Source organism: Electrophorus electricus, chromosome 26 (assembly GCF_013358815.1).
Source record: "Electrophorus electricus isolate fEleEle1 chromosome 26, fEleEle1.pri, whole genome shotgun sequence".
Lineage (NCBI taxonomy): Eukaryota > Metazoa > Chordata > Actinopteri > Gymnotiformes > Gymnotidae > Electrophorus > Electrophorus electricus.
The window spans coordinates 4,144,624-4,162,855 of record NC_049560.1 but is presented as its reverse complement, the minus strand read 5'-3'; the positions used below and the strand labels follow the sequence as shown (position 1 = coordinate 4,162,855).

The window sequence follows — 18,232 nt, the reverse complement described above, 5'->3', positions numbered from 1 at the left end:
CAGCTGTGGGAGTGGGACCATGTGGAGCTGGAGACGGAGGTCGTTGATCCTGGGTCTCCTCGCTGTCCTGGCCCTGGCACAAGGTACGTCACTCATCTGCCTTCATTAAAATCTTCAGGTGAAGAATTAAGCACTTAACAGCAGAGATGGAGAGCTGCAAGAGATGGAAACAACACAGTGCTTGGTTGTTCACTTTTGTTTTGTTCTCTGATGCTAAGGTGCATTTTTAGATGCTTCTCGGGTGACCCCGTTTCATTTAGGTAACTGACGGGTGAGATTTTCATTAAAGATTAAAGTGACACGTCAATTATTGTGTGTGGATTTCACACCTTTATGCAACATGCTCAACCCTTTTGTATGCTAGGCATAAACAGCTTTTTAAAATAATAAAATACTGAGTCAACAATGTGTAATTTTATAAATGTTTGTTCTTTCTCAACCGCTTCAAACTCTTCTTTTAAAAAAAAATCTGTAAAATTGCAGAGATATTCATGGATTTACAAGGTGGCACTGTATACAGATGCTTAGCAGAATACAAATACATTTTGGCTTTGCGTTCACATTTTTCATCCATGGCCAGTGGAATGTCTAGGAGCGTCCTGGGAAACTCCTCCTCCATCCTTCTCTCACGTCTCCTCGCTCCACTGTCACTCCCGCTTGTCTCCGCTCCACCTCAGCCTCTTGTGGGATTTATTACCTGTCTCCTAATGTTAGTAGACAGCTGTTCTCCGACACACCGCAATGGTGGAGTGGAAAAGGGTGGACGTCTTCGGCTCAGGCTTTAAATCAGAGTTTTAAATAACCAGATGGCACTCAGTCATTCTGTAATGAGCTGTAAGCCACTGTAGCTGTGCCAGGATCGTCTAATGGTGAGGTGACAGCATTCTCAGCACACCAAAGTAAATGTTGCCACTCGCTCATCTGCCGCATTTAAACGATCAATTCTGCAGATGCTTTCCCTTTGCTGGAATTAACTGCCAAGATTCCCTTGAGGGAAACATCTATCCCAGGCACTTTGATGTGGGAAGAAAGAAACAGGGAGGGAAAAGTGAAACCAAAGAAAATTTGTGATGTTATGTGTTGCGACTTGCCTGAGAGCCACGGAATGGGTGCCATCTGATCTTTACGTCACTGTACACGTATCCCAGTCCAGCCGACATGTAGACAGCAAGACCAAAATGGACAGAGTCATCACAGCCCTTTTAAACTCTCAGAAGCACTGTGGCAGGCGGTTTGTCATTATTCGACGTTGCAAGACAGTTCAGTTTGGGATAATGAGGTGAAGATGCTTCTGGCCCAAAGTGGAGAGGCTCAGGAATGTTCAGGCAGCAGTACCTAGTCCTGTCCCAAACCTAATCAGACAGATCAGACAGACCTCAACATCTGAGCCTTCCATGCAAGCACACCTCAGCCAGTATACAAGCTGGAGAGGAAAAACTGTTTCCACATGTCTGTGAACCAAGGGTAAAAAAACACACGCACACGCACACGCTCTCTCTTGCGCGCGCACACGCACACGCGCGCGCACACACACACACGCACACATTCTCTCTCACACACGCACACAGACACTTACACTCTCTCACACACCTTGTGTGCGCACACACACACCTTTTTTTGGCCCTCATTTGCATATATTAATACATAATGGCATGCGGAATGTTGTTTGGATGGCCGTGACTTCTGCCTGGAATGGAGTGCTCCTGATTTCAAAAAACATGTGCTTGTTACAGGACTGTTGTAATGTGCCATGGAAATGGAAAAGATATTTCCAGTGCCCTCACATCCCTGTTATTCCACTTAAGTGTAATGCCAGCACTGCTTCAATATCCATCCCACAAACCTTAGCTTGTCCAAGTCCTTAAATAATGTGCCAAACAAAATATTATTAGTCTTTTTTTTACATTCTCTTCTTATAAGTAAATTTGCAGTTGATGTTTTGGCATAGATATTTGCATCCTTTTTTCACAGGACATTATTTTATGAGCTTCTGGTTATAGAAGAAACACTTAAGTCATTTTAAAAACATCTACTTTGTAATTAGAGTGAACACATTAATTGTACTTGCACTTTTGTATCCTGGCTCAGTATAGACAGACAAGCTGAGGTAAGAAGACCTGGGAGAACACCAGTAAAGCTCAACCAGTAAAGGTGAACTTGTATAATATAACTGGAACAAGTCAGTACAGTACAGAGAAATGCTACAGTGAACTAGAACTAAATCTCTTACGAGAGCACTACTTCCCAAAATAAATGTAGTGAAAGCCACTTTATGAGCGAACTGCATGTCTTTCTATGTTGAGAGCACACATATGCACTGGCCATAAACACTGGCATACGTTTGGCAGTCACTTACCTATTGTTTCCACTGCAGCATAAATTCTGACATACTTGATCCCCAGCAGACACGCAGAATCCTGTTACTGAGCTGTTTTGTCAGACATTACTGGAGGAGTGTGGAAGGTGGCTGAATTATAACTGTTGCTTCTGGAAATTCTTTTGAGATGAGCACATTTGTAAATGTGCATGTGCCAATATATCACTGCTAAAAAAGTCGAATTCAGAGTTCCGAAAAGGCTCAGAATGAAAAATGATTTCAATCTCATCGTTTGTCTGCAGAAATCACTTTGGGTCTCGGATTTGATAAACAAAGGCATCAAACACTAATAAAAGTATAGTAAAACAAGAGCAATAGTCAGGGACATAAGACACGTGTAAAGGACCTTCTCAATATCCGAAGGTGGCATATAAGGAGTGGTGTGGGGAAGTTAAGCAGGAGACCTCCCTGGGCCTAACCTGCTGAGGCAGTGCTGGCTAACAGCAGAGCAATCAACTGTTAGGGTGCTGCGCTGCACGGATTGGCTACATTTGCTGGAAACGTCGCCACTGAGAAAATGGCCCACGTTAACAGATTTCTCTGAACATTTTTCCACTTCGCATCCCTCTCCTAGAAAAGTTATTATATACAGAGCAGTTTATTAATAGGTACAGGCCTTGTGGGTAGCAGCTGGAAGTCATGATTTAGGTAGGAGGCCCGGTGAAACCCACAAGGAGGCTCCACGCTGGCTAGCTGGTGGGGTGTGCATGTGTGTTGTCTACTCCACGACTCGTTTAGAAGCCACAGTTGAACGTTCCCACCCCCATCACTCCTCCACGCTGCCTCTGTTCCAGAAGCATCTGCCTTTCAGGTTTCTTCACAGTTCTGGACCAACAGCACAACAACAGGCTCCTCAGAATAGCTGTACGGAGGAAAGCATCATCTTCCTTTACTGGGACGTGCGAAGCAAAAAAACGAGCTTTCATCAGCACAACTCCTGGACCTGGACTATGCCGTTATATGCACTTTTCCTTTGCTGTGTTTATACAATAGCACTTGATAACTAATGAAATTAGGTGATGCTTTCAAGCAAGAGGTAATTTATGGTCAAACAATGATGCCATAGAATGAGGACCCCAGAGAGATTAACCCAAGAAATCTGAAACATCTGACCACACTGTCCTAAGTATAGCTGCTGAGGAAGGAGTCATAGAGGACACAGGAGAGCGCCCACTTCAGATGACTCGACTGCTGTACTTTTCCATATGCCTTTTCAGGTCTTTGCCGTTTTATACTCCAGAACCTGTGGTCTAGGGAATTGAACTCACCCCGTTTACCCCAGGGGATCAGATATCAGGAGTTCACCTGCGTCTGACTGGAGAACATCCAGATGGGCTAATGACACTACTGGATATAGGGGCAGAAAAACTAAGACAGGCTTCCATTTGGCACCAAGACAAAGACCATTGAGAGGTCAGACACCCAAGGGACACTTGAAAGATCAAGTGTCTTCTGCAGACTTCCCATTAGTCTGAAGAACATTCCACTGCCATTCCCACACCTACATGCCTTCCAAGAAACATGCTGGGAAGAAACTTCTGAAAAAGAGCTATAAACAGCAGTGCGCCATCGAGAATGAACACATGACACCCAGTGTGGTGTGAACTGTATTGTAGTAGTGCTATTTTCTTTCTTACTACCAACAGGTTCTAGCCGGAACAAGTCGGAGGTACGATGGTCGAATCGAAGGAACAGGAACACAAAACTGGCCTACAACAGTATTGCTGATCCTCAGACCACAGGTCATTATGGCTGAATTAATGTGTTGGTTCTGTGGTTAATTCATCTGTATGTCATGAGCATTTGCTGCTGTGATGCTGGAGCTAACAGTAGTAACTGTGGCCAGCTTAGCCAGTGTCTAAACACGCAGAATTATATGAAAGTGAGAGGCGTGCGCATGAGGTAATCCAGCTCTCTGAATGTGAGCCCCTCTAATACAAGCACAATGTGATGCTGAAGTAATGACACACTAGCTCTTAACAAGCATTTTTAATTAAAACAAGATGAGTACTCAGACTTTATTCCAGGCTTTTTCCTTCCAGACTCTGAAAAGAGCTCTTTCTAACTTTGCCTGGTGAGCCTAATTCTGTTAGCAAGACTTGGTTTGGGAAAAACACAAACTGCATTTTTTAGTTTAAGGCAAGACTTAAATCCAAGTCCAGAAAAGATCAACTTCCTAAGAACGTCTTGTTTGGTTTTTGTGTTCTCGGCAACCCAGGGTTGACAGAGTGGACGTCCTGGTTCAACATTGATCATCCTGGTGGTAATGGGGACTACGAGAGACTTGAGGCCATTCGTTTCTACTACCGAGAAAGGGTGTGCGTGCGGCCAGTGGCCATGGAAGTGCGCACCACTGACTGGGTTGCTGCCGCCGACACTGGGGAGGTGGTGCACTCCAGCCTGGATAAGGGCTTCTGGTGCATCAACAAAGAACAGCCATACGACCGCATCTGCTCCAATTACCACGTCAGATTCCAATGTCCTCCAGGTACTATTAGTCATGCGCCCCAAATCGGGTGTGGCAGATTGCTGGATACTGTGCATTTGAGCCATGCTTTATGAGACAGAGATGAATTACTGTGCTGGAGGGGCTTTTGGATTTAGCTGTCTGCTTTTGTCATTGGCCTCAGTTCAGGCGTACTGGACGGACTGGGGCGCATGGGGTCCTTGTTCGACCTCTGCGTGTAACGACATGGGCATCCAGGTGCGTAGGCGGAAATGTGTCAGCACGCAGCCTGTGCCGATGCTGGTGGCACCGCCCTGCACGGGCCCTCATACTGAGCGGAGGGAGTGCTCCACTTCACCATGCCAAGGTAGCCAGCCAAAGAAAATTCAAGTAAATCAGAAAGTTTTGCAATATGTCTTATATTAGCCCCTTCTGCTGGGAAGCCTCAGCACATTAGTGTGCTGCTCATGAAGGGTTTTAAACATTTTCTTCTCATCGTACAATATATGGATAAAAAACTCAAGAGCACCGTGAGATCAGGTTCTCGATGTTTTTAAGAAACATTTACCATCCTGTCAGTTGGATTAATTATAATGCATTTCCTGTACAAAGGGTTTTGTAGGCTTTGATCAAGAAATCAATATGCCACCCCTTCAAAGAGGCTGTCAGCCATGTTGGTTATCCAGGCAGGTTGTGCTTAAAGGTCAGTGATGTAAACGCACAGGGGTACCCTCCCATCTTGTCCCTGTAGCCAAGTGGAGTCAGTGGGGGTTGTGGAGTGCATGCTCAGGGACTTGCGGGAAAGGTCGAAGGGGCAGACGAAGGACTTGCAACAGGTCATCAGATAAAATGCAATGCCCCGGGAGACCAGCAGAGGTCCAGAAGTGTGGGAACACCCCGTGTCCAGGTGCTGCCTCCTAAAAACGCATGGGTATGCACATAGAGAATAAGAGGGAATGTGATCATAAGATGAACGGTGTTTTGTGTGCACACATTCCGCAGTACTGTGCCAACGTATGTGCCCCGAAGGACGTCCAAGTGAGGACTGCAGCCACTGTGTGTGCGAAGGACGGACACTGTATGGGGAAGTTTGGAGTGTGACCGGAGTTCCTGTGGCTGGGGCCAGCGTGGCGGAGGAGGCCCAGCCAGAGCCAGTCCGAGCCCGGACGGATGCAGAGGGTCGATTCAGGGTCGCTGGCATGTGTTCAGGCCCTGGGACACATGTCCTCATCAGCAAAGAGAAATTCACTCCTGCCAGTGTGCCCATTCTCAACAACAGCACCGAACAGCTCTGGGTGAGAGCTTTGCTCAGGTCCTCAGGTAAACTCACTGAAGCATTTCATCATAATTCATAAAAGTCCAAATTAACACTAATGAGCATTGACTGTGAACACCCAGAGAGAGAGAGAGAGAGAGAGAGAGATACATGTTAATTAGAAATTATGTTTTCCAGTAATTACTAATGCATATTAGCTGGTATTTTTGCCTACAGAAAAGCCCTATATTGTAAAGCATCCTGAAGACAAAGTACGATATGAAGGACAACGTGTCACTCTTTGCTGTAAAGCTATGGGAACACCAAATCCTAACAAACATTACTGGTAGGAAAATAATCATAGTTTTTGATCAATCTTCTAATTCTTAAATATATATTCACAACCTTTAGTGCTGTGTCTAAATAAGGCCTTTTTTTTGCCTCTAGGTATCACAATGGAACCTTGTTGGACCAGAAAATATACAAGTATGATGAAGGTCTGACACTGCGTGATCTGAAGCCAGAGCAGTCAGGGCAGTACCACTGCAAAGTCAGCAGCCCAACAGGAAGCATCAAGTCCACTCCAGCCTCCCTAAGTGTTTTTGGTAAGTGGACAACCAGTTAAAGTGTCACATGTCAGACTACTTGGAGGAGAATGTGAAGATCACTACAATATTTGTGTGCAATGGCAGGTTGAAATGCTTTATTTTTTTTTTTAAAGCATAAAAAGTCAAGCTTAATATAATAAAGCACTAAAGTCAGCAATGTCTAGCAGCCTGAGGGCAAGGAACATTTTCTTCCGTTTATGTTGGTAGAGATATTTATTTTATTTTTCAAAAACCGATGTCAAGAAATGACTATGGCCATACTAAAACTTCAAACCCCACTGCTGTAGAGTTCTGGATATTTAAGTGAAATCCAAGACTCTCAATAAATCTTTTTTTTTTTCTCTGTCTCTCCATATCCACATAACTACACATTGTGCACATTCCCATGCTGCTTGTTACCCAAGATATAGCTCAAGCCTGCTGCTTGGTGTGCTAAAACCATCAGCCACAGAAGCCTACAGAAGGATCACTCTCTGGCTCATTACATGAAAATACACTTCAGTGAAATAACATGATAATGATGCTTAATAAAGTCAAATGGATGTGTGTAATGTTGAATTTAAATTACAGCTTCAGAACACTTTTCAACAAGTTCATTTCCACCACACTCAGTAAGACAGGGTGTCAGCTTTCTTTTGCTTAAATGAATAGCTAATACAGTCATGGTTTCATGTGCTCATTATGTTTCCCCATCTGACTGCAGTCACTAATTTTGAGACACTGAACTATTGATTCTGTTGTGAAATCATGAGCTTTAATCAGTTTGCCAACTTTTGGGAAAATCAGCATTCATGTTTTTTTGTATATGCACATATATTTTTGTATATGCAAATTATTAGAGTTCATGGAGATTTAACCAAGCCATAATTGTCTGAATATAGCATTTATATTGAATTGATATGGGATAGCTTTCTGCAATTAGATAATGATGCAAATAATGTATTTGTCATGTAAAGCTATGCTGATACAGGAAGTATCCTGTGCTTATGCACAGGATTGATAAATTGAACATAAATTGAACAGTTATGTAAGTATCTGTTGCTGATTTGTTGCTTTGTTTATATTATTTTAAATGTTTGAATGGTCTGACTTTTCCATTTATGACATGAAAATTATGTCAGCCACTACAGATATCTTCAAGAATTAATTAGAATATGCTATAGGTGGTAAAAAGTTTGTGTACTTTTTCTGAGGCTAAATATTGCAAGTTCACTCTGTGCATTTTCATCTTCTACAGCTAAAGGAATGCCACCCTGTAATTCAACACCTGAGAGGCACCTGATTAAACTGCCATTAGACTGTAAACAGCCAAGTACAGAATCCAAGTTCTTTAACACTGGCCGCTGTCCTCAAAACAAATGTCCTGGGTCACTGGACTTTGACCTACGCTGCAGAGATGCATCTGCTTTCTGCTGTGGGGTGAAGAAATTGGATACCATGGAGATAAACTGTGGCAGCTATACTCTGCCTATAAAAGTTGTGAGGGAATGTGGTTGCCAGAAATGTGTGGAGCCCAAAATTCTTGTCCGGGGTCGGGTGGCTGCTGCAGACAATGATGAGCCCCTACGCTTTGGACACATTTTCTTGGGGAAGGATCGAATAGGAATCACGGGATATCAGGGTGGGTTCACAATTCACATCCCTTCAGACACCCGGCGCCTGGTAGTGAACTTTGTAGACCCAGCACAAAAATTCATAGATACTCTCAAGGTTTTTATTTTTGACAAAAGAGGTGGTGCAGTATACCATGATGTAAAAGTCATGAGGAAGCAGCCGCCTATAGACATCGACGCTGGAGAGACCAACACGATTTACCTGGGTGAAATAAAAGGAGAGGAACCCATTGGTCAACTAATCATACCTCCCAACTCTTTTCACAAACCCACCGGGGAAACATATGAGGGTACGGTCAAAGCCAGTGTCACCTTCTTTGACCCGCGCAACATCACAACTGCTTCTGCTACACCAGGAGACCTAAATTACGTGGGTGATGAGGGAGACATTCTGCCTCTGAGGACATACGGGATGTTTTCTGTTGACTTCAGAGATGAGGCAAACCAAGAAATCCTTGGAGCTGGTGAAGTCCAAGTTCTCCTTGACACGGAGCATGTCAAAATGCAAGAGCATATGTCCACTATGAAACTCTGGTCTCTCAATCCCAGCACAGGTATTTGGGAGGAAGAGGGTGATTTCCAAACTACTCAGGCTACCTACTCGGAAGGAAATGGGAGGGCAAAAAGAGAGGAACGCACTTTCTTGATAGGAAACATGGAAATCAGGGAGCGCAGGTTGTTCAACTTGGATGTACCTGAAAATCGGCGCTGCTATGTCAAGGTGCGGGCGTACATGAGTGACAAGTTCCTTCCTACTGAGCAGCTTGAAGGAGTGGTGATCAACCTTATAAACCTGGAGCCCAAGCCAGGCTATTCATCAAATCCTAGAGCTTGGGGGCGTTTTGACAGTGTGATAACAGGACCTAATGGAGCTTGTCTCCCAGCCTTCTGTGATGCTCAGAAGCCTGATGCATACACAGCTTATATCACTGCCATAATGGGGGGTGAAGAACTTGAGGCAGCTCCATCGACACCAAAAATGAATCCTAATATCATTGGTGTGTCACAACCATATTTAGACAAGTTAGATTACCAACGGTCAGACCACGATGACCCAGCACTTAAAAAAACTGCCTTAAGAATAAATTTAGCCAAGCCTAATCCTAATAATCTGGATGAAACTAATGGACCGATATATCCTTACCAAAGTTTAATTGCATGTGAAAATGCACCTGTTTATGCAAATCATTTTCGCTTTTTCCGTGTGGAGAAAGACATATATGAGTACAATGTAGTACCCTTCCAGGAAAGTGATCTTACAACATGGACTGGGGATTATCTCTCTTGGTGGCCAAACCCTCAGGAGTTCAGGGCCTGCTATATCAAAGTAAAGGTCCATGGTGCAGCAGAAGTTATGGTAAGGTCAAGGAACCTTGGTGGCACCCATCCACAGACAAGGGGTCAATTGTATGGCATTAGAGATATTCGCAGCACTCGTGACATGAGCCATCCCAACATCTCTGCTGCTTGTCTAGAGTTCAAGTGCAGTGGAATGCTTTTTGACCAAGCTTATGTTGAGCGATCTCTTATTACGGTCCTTCCGCAAAGCAACTGCCGGCGAACAGGCATCAACAGTCTCCTGCAAGAGTACCTTACAAAACACCCACCTGTTCTACAAAACAATGTGTCTCATGCATTTAACATGTTGGCTCCTGTGGATCCCCTGGGTCATAACTATGGAATCTACACTGTCACAGACCAGAACCCACGCATTGCCAAAGAGATTGCCATAGGTCGTTGCTTTGATGGTACCTCAGATGGTTTCTCCAGGGAGATGAAGGCAGATGAAGGAGTGGCTCTAACTTTCAGCTGTCCCAAAAGAACAGTAAACCGTGAGAGTCTTTTCCAGCGCTTACAAACTAATCCTCGCCAAACTTTGGCACAGATGGCACGAGAGATGAGGGAATCACAGGGCATGCAGGTCAGAAGAGGTTCAGCCCAAGTTGTGGCATTTCCATCTGAGCAACAGGGCAGGACTCAGGGCCGAAGAGGTAGCACTACAAGCAGGAGGAGACCAGCCACACGGACTCAACCAAGGCAGTAGATCTGCTCTTAGGTGAGATTTTGGCCTTTGTTTTTCTATTAGTTACAATCATAACTGGATCTAACTGTCAATTAACTTTGTCCTCTCTCCCATCCTAAGGTCTTCCGGGAAATGCTGGACAAAGACACGAGAATCACAAAACTGGCCATTCAGGGCAGATTGGATACCCATTTATTTGTCTCAAACCCACCAGGTTTTAAGTACAAGGACATGTATGGCCAGGAGTCGGAAGGGAATTGTTATTCACATGTTTTTTCATTCCTAGAAAAATATCACATGATATTATAAGACATTTCTTTAATTCATATGGCCAACATAACTTCAGGATGGATGCATTTATTTATTACAGTTAGCATAAATGGTCAGCACTCACTAAAGTGTGTGGTCTTTTGGACCTTCCTTATATACCACAAACATTTACTACCATTTAAAAATCCAAAGAAATCCTTGTTTAAAGACTGCTTTCACAATTCCCATGATCCCATTAACCCCCTTATGAGCTTCCATTTAATGACAGATGGTCTCTGTTCTTTTGTCAGTTATCACTGTAGGAGTGGGCATGCATGGGGTGCAGTGCACCAGATCCTTAGTGAAGCAGAAAGGATGTTTTCGAATGAGCACAGCAGTATCCCAGATGCAGTTCAGCAGTTCTTCACTTTGACCAGCGAAGGAGACTTGTCCCAGGAAAAGCGACCCCACCAGTAGACTAAACAGCACCTACGGTGAGAATTTGGAGAGCACAGACTACGACAGATAACCCTGTAGCCCTATGGATATAATGTCATTTAGTGCATTTAAGACATCCATCATTTGTCACATCTTAAAAACTACCTCTTGAACAAGCGATTTATAACAATCATAAAGTAATTTTTACAATCTATGACAATTTTATACACAATGTTGAATTGGCACATTGTATTCCATGGTTTGTATATAGGCTATCCTATCCTTTTTTTTTTCTTGTGGGTGTCTGTATGTATCTTAATGTGCAATAATTCTGACAATGACTTGAGAGCCCTGAACAAAAAAAAACTATGAGCCAGCCAATCACAGGACTGTTAAAAATCCCTGCACAAGCTGAGGTCTGTTCCACATGTAATGCAAATCTGCTTACTATATCTTGCTAAGCAATCATAGCCTCCTGCTAAGGACAGTTGACAGTAATTCAGTGTTACTGGAGTAGACATTATTCATAATTTATAGATCAAATAGCAAGTAATGTTGCAAGAATATAATCTTATGTGATAATCTCCTGACATAGTTAGTCAGACAATGCTATGCTATTGCAATTTGTGTGTGTTCAGTCACTATGGGAATAAATACTTCAAGGATCAAAGTTGATTTCAGTATGAAAATGTTTTTAGGTACTATTCACACTACTATTTACACAAAGCCACAAAGGATGCAGTGAACTGTGTATAATGAAACATTTGTATAAGTTAACTAAGTATTGAGCATTGAAAATCTAAAGATTTCTTTTTTGGTTTAATATAAAGTGTTCTAGCTATCATTACTGAGAGGGAACCGTCTCGTTTTCTTGCCATCCAAGGTTTACTGCACTGGGACGAATCACGAAACGTAGACAAATCAGGAAACAGTTAATTGGGTGTATTACTTGAAAGGCTCAGAATAGATAATGACGTGGACGTTGTTTGTCTGTCTGAATCCCAATGGACTAGAGAAATGATGCGATGAATGAGCAAGCCCTATATGACACAGAGGGCCCCTGGTTTACCAAGAACATCAATTTAAAACATTTCAAATGGTACAGTGTGAACTGGATGCAAAGCCCATTGGGAAATATGTGAAGAACCCATCTGCTGAATGTTTTGTACTGAGTTATCTCAAACATCTCAGAGAGAACTGTCTCAAATTTACCCTAAAATCATTAACGTTGTTGAAAAATAGCCTTGTTTTGCTAAACACTTAGCTAACTAGTTAACACCATGTTCTACGGGTGATTATTTTATGGACACATATGGGTGGTAAGCTGTTATGTGGGCTCTTACTCCAAAGTAAAATATTCGCAGACCCAGATGCCATAGTAGAAATGTGATAGTGAGACTAGTCTAATGATTTAGGGCAAAGGGTGAAAAATTGACAAGAACATTAAAGAGCAGCAAGGATGAGCTCATTCCAAAACAGACCTTTGGATGAAAACCCTGAAGAACATGCAGTAAGACTATACAATGATACCTTCAACACCACCGTCATGTAAACTGTTACCAATAAATCTCTCTCTGGATAGTACAAAGGGAAACGGGAAAAATGATTCAGGGTCATAATTTAGAAATTACAGAAATGATTTTTATTATCTGCAGAGCTCAGTCTACAAAGCAGGAAGTTAATATGAGTTAATAAGGTCTTTGCCCTGGCCCTATAATCTTGGACATAATAAACATATTTGACACATTTGTCCATTTTAATTTCAATAAGGACAGATGTGTAAACTCACAGTTAGCACCATTTCCCAGAACAAATGTCTGAAATGAAAGAAACCAGAATCATCTGCAGTATTTAGAGTGTTTGTTTGCCTGAACAGACTCGCATCATAAAAAACAAACAAGTTAACAAACCATGAAGCAGTAAATAAAGATCATCTAAAGGGATTTCACCTAGCTGTGTTTTATTTACTTTTTGAACTAAATGTATACAATTTCTTTGTCAAGCTTGAATAAATTGTTATTGACCTGGCTAAGCTGTATACGGTAAACTCCAGCTGCTTGTCCACCGACTGCAGTACACTTCTACTTAACGTATGCTATGCAGAAAATGACCAATTAAACTCATTCAGTTAAAAAGAAGTTACTTGGCCTTAATTTATATTTCAATATCCACTGAGCTATGAGTGCACATATACGTCCATTCTCAACAATCAGGCTGAGCTCAGGAAGGCTATAAAAAGTATTCAGGAATTTCCTTATACTTTCTAGGTTGTAATGTAAGTTTTCTCTTTGACATTGTTTTCTGGAAGGCATCTCTATTTTAGAAATCCCTCCCAAGAATTCCGATGTACTGTACATTTTTTAACGTAACTTATATTGCATGACATTGTTCATCTTTGGATCACATATTAAAGTATGTAAACTGTGAATAAGGTTTCCCTGAGGACATATTCATTGTCATTCTTTGAGTTCATTGCAATGGCAGTGGTACAGATACAGAAACCAAGGTCATAGTTTGAACAAAGACAATTAGAAAAAACTCCATTACACTATTACACTAATGCAGTATTTCTAACGAACAGTATATAAAATCAATAATTTGCCACAGAAGGGGAATGTGAAAACCATTTGTTCTGACAGTTTGTTGCACTAATGACGACTTCTTTTATGACTACATGACCATCATGTATTAAAGCCAAATATACATTAGGTAGCGGTTATGTCCAGCTCTCATAGTAGCATTGAAAATGATGTAATAAAGCCCAGTGTGTGTTAGAAGCAATGACTTAAGAACAGAGCTGCTCATTTACGTTGCCCTTACCCCAGTGTAAATAATGGTTTTGCTTCTCTGATAGTCTTTCTAAAATGGTTTACTCGCAAATGCAACACTATTGACTCACAGTTGGTCAAATAAAACATTGTAATAAGCACTGAATAATTTAGACTGGCCTATATGATGGACCTTTTATTCTTGTGTCATTTTCTCATCATGTTTCTTCACTGACAAGGTCAAAGGTCGTGTGTAGGCCCTCCACAAGGAGAAGAGGAAGGGAGACATATGATAAAGTAATGATAAGAAATGTAATTGTTTAAGATCTGAGTGGCTAACTTACTGTAGCCTAGAGAAACAAATTTAATGTAGACAAGCTAAAATTCATTACTGGATGCAGATGCTACTCAGTTATTTAAGCGGAAATATAATTAATAACAAAGATGCATTTCTCTTCCCCAGAGCATACTCTGAAATAGCCTATGATACAAGAAAAGAAAGGGAAAAAAGATTTTTGGAAATATGGAGAAAGTTTTGCCAGGCCTAACTGCAATGATCAATTTTATTCCTTCTGTAACATGTACTTTTTTAAAAAGTAATAAATAAATTCTTTTTCTACCTGTGTAAGTAATAAATATTTTTTTCATCAGGTAGATTCTTTCAATTATTTAGATTTGTACTACATGTTCTTTATTAATCTGAGTTGGAAGAAATTAGTGCAGTATCTTTTTCCACTAGCAGGTGATTGCTAAATGCACTCAGAGAGGGTGTTATTATGATAAATCAGACTGGGAACTGTAATTGGGACCCAGGAGAGCCGTGGTTTACAACTCTACAACACTGGAGCTTACGTAAGTCTAATTGGCCTAGAGAAAATTATTGCACAGATGAATGAATAAATAAATTGGGGCTGTCTGTACTTGTGATCGGAACTACAGATGATTGAAGGACACCTATATGTGAAACATCTCAACTGAAACCGAACTAGAACACATTGCCCCTGTTGCAACGTGCCACAAGTTTTCTCTTTCTCGATGCAGAAAAAGCCACTAGAGTGCTCCTCCTAGCGGAGACATCTCAGCCTTCTAAACGTGAGGGGCTGGGATTTACAACCAGGCCAACAAGGTGCTTCACACCATTCTCTCTTTTGCTGTTATTGTAAACATTAAGAATGCATAATGTATATTTTGACCAAACAGCACAAAGTCAGCTTTACAATGTTAAGAATACACTGGAGACACATAATTTAAATCTATTTTAAATGCTTGTTAATTAGTCCTATGTACTTGTCTGGTCTGGTTAGTATGTTACATGTCATACATACTAACGAGATCAGTTAGTATGTTACAAGCGCATTCACCGAGTCCAAATGCAAACTGAATTTGATTGTGGTGACTTGTGAATGTCTACACAGAGCAATTCTTTCTCATGGAATTACCTCCAACCCTACAGGAGTCTGGAACAGGGTGGAGTGAGCCTTTCAATGATTCTGTGCAGAATGCAGGTCTCTGTGATGGTGGGAAGAAGAGCAATAGCATGCTTGGAGTATTGTCTCATCTGTTATTCCTCATTCATATACTTCTCATTCATATACTTGTTGCTGTAAAAAACATAATTTGGAGAGAGAGTGATGGAAGATGACAGCAGAAACGTCAGTCTGTACGGCTGTAGTTGTGTTTCATATCTGGGACATGCGGGTTTGTCGTCGGTTCAAATGATGTTAAATCAGAGGGAGGTGAGAGATTTTGCAGAAGTAACTTAAGGCCTAAGGTTTTGCTTCAGATGTCAGCTTCTGGATATGCATGAGTTCTATGGTTTCTGACTCTCACAGCCTTCATAACCTGATTAGAACACTTACTTTTTAAAATGTAATAATTCAGTTTTTTTATTGATTGAAAATAATACTGATGAGCACATTCTCTTAATAATCTGGCTCACATCCTACAGCAGGCACACCAAACCCTCCTGCCCAGCAAAGGTTAGTGCCAACACAGCTGACTCTAACACTCACACGCTACTAAAGGGTTTGATTTGACCATTAAGTGTAAGGCTGATTTATTAGGTTTGAAGCTAAACTGGGCAGGTGGTAAATTTGCAGGATCAAAGTTCTAAAGGATGGGGTACCGTAACAAGGCACTAGGCTTGCAAGAAATCTTTTTGGTTTCTCATAAGACAAATATGTAAAATTAAATCAAAGGAATTTTGTTTCAGTACTTAAATTTTTTTTTTTTAAGGTATTTCAGTATTTACTGAAATAAAGAATAAAAGACTACAGTTGCCCTCCGCTCTTTCGATTAGAAGTGTTCATTTCAACATCAGTCAGGCATACTGCTGTTTATGCTTGCACCTTGGGTCATTGCACTACTTCATCTGTTTGCTATAGATGCTTATATGCCAAACGTCCTTCATACAAAATATTCATGAACTACACTATAACATCTAAAATTGAATGATGTAAACTCAATACCTATAGGTTACCACACCTATAACTATAAGTTAGAATTTTTTGTATGCAGAATTTAAGTGACTGATAGTAACTTGTCTTGTTCAGTGAACACATGTGCCATTTCCTGTGTTCTCTTTCATGAATTACCTGGTTTTTAAAAGGGCAGGTGATGTCTGCATGTTTTTATATGTATAATTAAATAGCTATATATCAGTTTATGTTGTATTCACAAATGTTTGCATAAACAGTATTTACATTTTGTGTTTAAAGTATACATACACTGCATGGCCAAAAAAAGGTCACACACTCTAATATTTCGTTGGACCGACTTTAACTTTGATTACGGCATGCATTCGCTGTGGCATCGTTTCCACAAGCTTCTGCAATGTCACAACATTTATTTCTGTCCAGAGTTGCATTAATTTTTCCCTAAGATCTTGTCTTGATGATGGACGATTTGGACCACTGTGCAAAGTCTTCTCCAGCACATCCCAAAGATTCTCATTGGGGTTCAGGTCTGGACTCTGTGGTGGCCAATCCATATGTGAAAATGATGTCTTATGCTTCCCTGAACCACCCTTTCACAATTTGAGCCCGATGAATCCTGGAATTGTCATCTTGGAATATGCTCGTGCCATCAGGGAAGAAAAAATCAATTGATGGAATAACCTGGTCGTTCAGTATATTCAGGTAGTCAGCTGACCTCATTCTTTGGGCACATAACATTACTGAACCTAGACCTGACCAACTGTAGCAACCCCAGATCATAGCACTGTCCCCGCGTGCTTGTACGGTAGGCACTAGGCATGATGGGTGCATCACTTCAACCGCCTCTCTTCTTACCCTGATGCGCCAATCACTCTGGAACAGGGTAAATCTGGACTCATCAGACCACATGACCTTCCATTGCTCCAGAGTCCAATCTTTATGCTCCCTAGCAAAATTAAGCCATATTTGCTGGTTAGCCTCACTGAAGTGGTTTTCTTAAGGCTACACAGCTGTATCCCTTGAGTTCCCTCCACATTGTGTGTGTGGAAATGCTCTTACTTTTGCTATTAAACATATCCCTGAGTTCTACTGTTGTTTTTCTACGATTTGATTTCACCACACGTTTAAGTGATCGCAGATCACAATCATTCAATATTTTTTTTTCGACCACATTCCTTCCACTTTTTAATAATGCGTTAACCCGATTTTTGTAGTTTCAGCAATCTCCATAGATGTTTTCTCTACTTGATGCATGCCAATAATTTGACCCTTCTGAAACAGATTAACATCTTTTCCACGACCACGGGATGTGTCTTTCGACATGGTTGTTTAACAAATGAGAAGCCACTCACTACATCAGTTAGGGTTAAATAACTTGTTGCCAGCTGAAACATAATCACCCATGCAGTAATTATCCAATGGGAGACTCTTACCTATTTCCTTAGTTAAATTCAGGTGGTGACCTTTTTTTTGGCCAGGCAGTGTATATTGTATAAATGAGTATTTAATAGAGTATAAATATGTAAATCAGTATTAACATAGTGCATTTAGAGTATAAATAACTAAGAAAGTATTAACATAAGTGCAGTGAGAGTACAAATGTATATTAAGCACATTAAGGTTATGCCTGCCCTTTAGATCAAAGAAAACACTCGGTCACTCCAGTAAGATTCCTGTATAGGTTGACACAGTGTATACTGGGGACCTATGTCAGATCTCATAGAACATATTTCCTCATAGAGGGCTGATACCGGTTCAAGATTCTTGTTCTTATCCCGCCTTGTTTCTTTCAACACACCATATCTTTTTCCACGTGTCCACTCCTGTAGCATGTCTGGTCACACATCACACCAGCAAAAAGTAAAGCAAAACAGACCATTTGGACACCAAACACATCTTGACTGATCGACTACATTTGAGTAAAAGAACAAACTGTGTAAACTAGATTTTTTTTACCCAGCTTTTCCTTTAAAATGTGTTTCAGCTGATAAAGAGTATTTGTGAAATGCCACATTTACTT

General features: G+C 41.3%; 1 protein-coding gene across 3 annotated transcripts; it reads left to right on the top strand.

Moving 5' to 3' along the window:
- The first annotated feature begins 1 nt into the window (after position 1).
- Positions 2 to 10,975, top strand: cilp2 (cartilage intermediate layer protein 2). Of its 3 annotated transcripts, XM_027008130.2 has the most exons (10): positions 2 to 83; positions 4,024 to 4,119; positions 4,596 to 4,865; positions 5,008 to 5,190; positions 5,575 to 5,730; positions 5,826 to 6,143; positions 6,316 to 6,424; positions 6,526 to 6,683; positions 7,924 to 10,355; positions 10,443 to 10,975. In XM_027008130.2, exons 1-9 carry the CDS (start codon positions 20 to 22, stop codon positions 10,341 to 10,343), a joined length of 3,774 nt encoding a protein of 1,257 aa, XP_026863931.2. In that variant the 5' UTR covers positions 2 to 19; the 3' UTR covers positions 10,344 to 10,355; positions 10,443 to 10,975. The 3 variants fall into 3 exon arrangements, with proteins under 3 accessions (XP_026863931.2, XP_026863932.2, XP_026863933.2); XM_027008131.2 differs by lacking the exons at positions 2 to 83; positions 4,024 to 4,119 and adding an exon at positions 4,190 to 4,279; XM_027008132.2 differs by lacking the exons at positions 2 to 83; positions 4,024 to 4,119 and adding an exon at positions 4,374 to 4,451.
- Positions 10,976 to 18,232: the final 7,257 nt, after the last annotated feature.